Here is a 3,068-nt window from a genome sequence, read left to right as displayed (position 1 = left end):
CCTTCTCCTCGAATTCTCCCTCCTTTTGGGATTTTGGACATGCATGCGCTTGCACCCAGCATGTTTTTCAAGCCACCAGGTACAGGATTTGAACTGTGTAGCTGGCTATGTGGAATCCAGCTCATGTAAACTCCAAGGCACAGGCCGGCTCAGATTCTTCTTTTCCTCAAGTTTTTTTAGATCAAGGTCACCCCCATGTTTGCACAGTCTAAGTCCCTAGATCCAGATATGAACTCCCCATGAGGTATTATGTAAATGTTTACTGGTTTACTCATCCTCACAGTAGTTTGACACATGTATTTATTAAGTCATCCTGTTGTGTGCCTCCTAATGTTTTGTATGTACCTTTGTTCACCTGAGAGCTTGCATTGGGAGGAATTTAGCTGATATGAGGAGGGTCATCAAAAGTGCATATTATGGGGAACCAGCAGTTAGCGTAACCATGAACCATGCAGTCCAGCTATGTCGCTGGACTCCCACGTAGTCGACCGCGGTTCGCGTCCCAGACCCGGTGGCTTAAAACTCACGCCGGGCGCGTGTGCATGCGTGCCCAAGATCCCGAGAGGAGAATGGAGGAGGAGGGATTGCAGCGTGACCATCCCCCCTGGGAGGTGATTTCTCGCTTTCTGTCTCTATGTCTCTCTCTGTCTGTCTGGCGAGCGCACGCACCCTATAGCAGAAAAAAAAAAAAAACCTCTCCAAAAAGAAAAAAAAAATGCATATTATGAAAAATGATATATGGATTTAAAAAATGTTTGCATCCATTTCCCCACAAACTGTTGGAAGTTCTCTCATATTTTCAACATCATGATAGGATAAAATTTGATGAAAGTGAACTCCAGCATGTAGAAATTATAAGTCATGACATATTTTTCTGTTTTTTTTTTTTTTTATATACTAAGTCATGACTTTCCCAATGACCCAGTATTTTCTCATTTCCTGTATAAGTAGAGACCACTTTCCTCACCCCTGAAGGGAGCCCAGCAGTTGTTTAAATGATGATAAAGTTGAGATACACTTAAATGTATCTTTAGGCAGGTACTGGGAGGGGGGGCCAGGTTGTGGTGCAGTGGTGAAACGTGGCACTCAGAGGCACAGCCACGTGGAAACGCTCTGGGCTTGCCTCTGGACACCTCCCTGAGGACACCTGGCACATGTGTGTGTCAGGCACACGTGTGTGTCATGCAGCACTAGACAGCCGGAGCGAGACCTTGTGAGAGTATGTCTCTGGATCTCTCTTACTCATGGAATTAATGAATAAACTTTAAAAGAAAAGTGCTGGCGTATAAGAACAAGTATTACAGCTTTCAGAGGGGCACAGCCACTTCAAAACCTGCCCCATCAGCAGCTGTGCTTCTCTGTAATTTCCAGTTTTCTCGGGATTCTGAAGTTCAGATATTCTATTCTGGTTATTTTATTTATTTTTTTTTTACAAGCCTTGTCATTGTCATTGAAACATCCCCTCTCCCTAGTCCTTCAAAACATCCGCAGAGGGAAATTTTTCTTTAGGAAGTGCAATAATCTCGGGTCTTTTCTTTGAAACCACTGTGGAAGAGAAATGAACTCCCTTCCCCTTGAATAGTGGTGCTTTTAAATTGCCTGGGGGTGGTTACACGGGAATCTTCATATAAACTTGTATCTCTCTCATTTAAAAGAAAAGATGAAGAAAAGGAATTAGCCATTAATTATTTAAAATACTTGGTTCAACTGTTCCTGTGAATTAATCCAGGCACTTGGAAGACAATTACACTCTGTGTTAATAACATTGCCAACCTTTTCCAGTATGCTGCACTCCAAATACTATTGTGTTTTCATTGACAACATTCACTATTACATATGCATATGAAAAACAGGCATTTTCATCAGAATTACCGTAATAGCATTAAGAGATTATTATTTTTTCCAATTTCCTTGGAAGAAAATTCACTTATATTACATTGTGTATTACTTGACTGCTCTGCTATCTTGCCTGTAACGTTTAGGTAACTGAAGTCTGTGAAAGTATAAACTTCAGAATAAAAAGCACGATTTTATACATTAATGATTTCGAATAAAAGAGGAGTGCTACGTTTGTGCATCACTTCTTTTGAGAAAGTTAAGTCTGTGTTCTGCTTAGGAGAGATAACACTTTTTGTCCCTGTAGGTGGCCCCCCTGGTGTAGCCATTAGTTGCTAATTACTTGCAAACAAATAAACAATTAACTCCTTAAGCTGCTGGCTGGGCAAGTGTTCATTGACATGCTAAAACTTTCTAAGACAGGATTTTAATTAGTGACGTTCTAAATCCAGCCCCCTTGTCAGCAGAGCTATAAGGTGAACTGCAGGAAGATCTCAGCCCTACACACGTGGGGCTGAGCCAGCAGAGGCCGGAGCTGTGGCTCTGCACAGCCCTTGAGAGGATGTCTCCCAGCTTTCAGGAAGGTGTGCGGCTTGGAGAAAGCAAGCCCTCACCCAGCTCCTTTTCAATTGAGAGCATCTTAGGACTGGACCAGAAAGAAGACTGTGTTCCATCAATGACGCCCCACAGGCCCTGGGCTGATACCTGCAGCTCCTCAGGTATGTTACAGCTTCATTGTTTAAACTCTATTTCATTTACAGCATTTAGTTAGACTTTTATTTTAGACTATGGAGAGTTAGGAACTTCCATTTTGTCTAGATACGTAACTGAAGCATCTAAGACTTTTAAGTCGAGTCCTATGGAAGATAAAAAGAATACACCAGCTTTAGATCCAAGTGGGTGTAAAGTTCACTCACATCAAATCCCAAGAAATTGCATTTATTTCATATCTGTGTTTTTTGACACCTCAGTTATTCTAAATCTGATTTCACTGAAAAATAAATGACATCAGGAACCAAAATACTGTTTTAAGGCAAGATCTTCGTTTTGGATGGTTTTTGGTTGGTGAGGGGACCATTCTCTTATGAATCCCAGAGTAATTCCACCAGGAAAATAAAAGGCAAGTTCCTGGAATTACTTCTTATAGAACTTTGTGGAACACAGGATTGGTCATCTAAGGCAGGTTCATTTTTCTGTTTTTAGGGACAGACGGGAAACTCTGTGTGCCTGTT

At 41.6% G+C, this 3,068-nt stretch overlaps 1 protein-coding gene across 1 annotated transcript in view; it reads left to right on the top strand.

Moving 5' to 3' along the window:
* Positions 1-2,086: 2,086 nt before the first annotated feature.
* Positions 2,087-3,068, top strand: part of HESX1 (HESX homeobox 1) — a 2,284-nt gene continuing 1,302 nt past the window's right edge. Inside the window, exon 1 of the mRNA XM_027767069.1 lies at positions 2,087-2,556. Coding sequence (XP_027622870.1) covers positions 2,399-2,556 — 158 coding nt within the window. The 5' untranslated portion in view covers positions 2,087-2,398. The remainder of the gene's footprint in view (positions 2,557-3,068) is intronic.

The sequence above is a fragment of the Tupaia chinensis genome, unplaced genomic scaffold (genome assembly GCF_000334495.1).
Source record: "Tupaia chinensis unplaced genomic scaffold, TupChi_1.0 Scaffold143906_1, whole genome shotgun sequence".
Classification (NCBI taxonomy): domain Eukaryota; kingdom Metazoa; phylum Chordata; class Mammalia; order Scandentia; family Tupaiidae; genus Tupaia; species Tupaia belangeri.
Note: the sequence above shows the minus strand (reverse complement) of the source record. Positions and strands in the feature narration are given on the sequence as shown.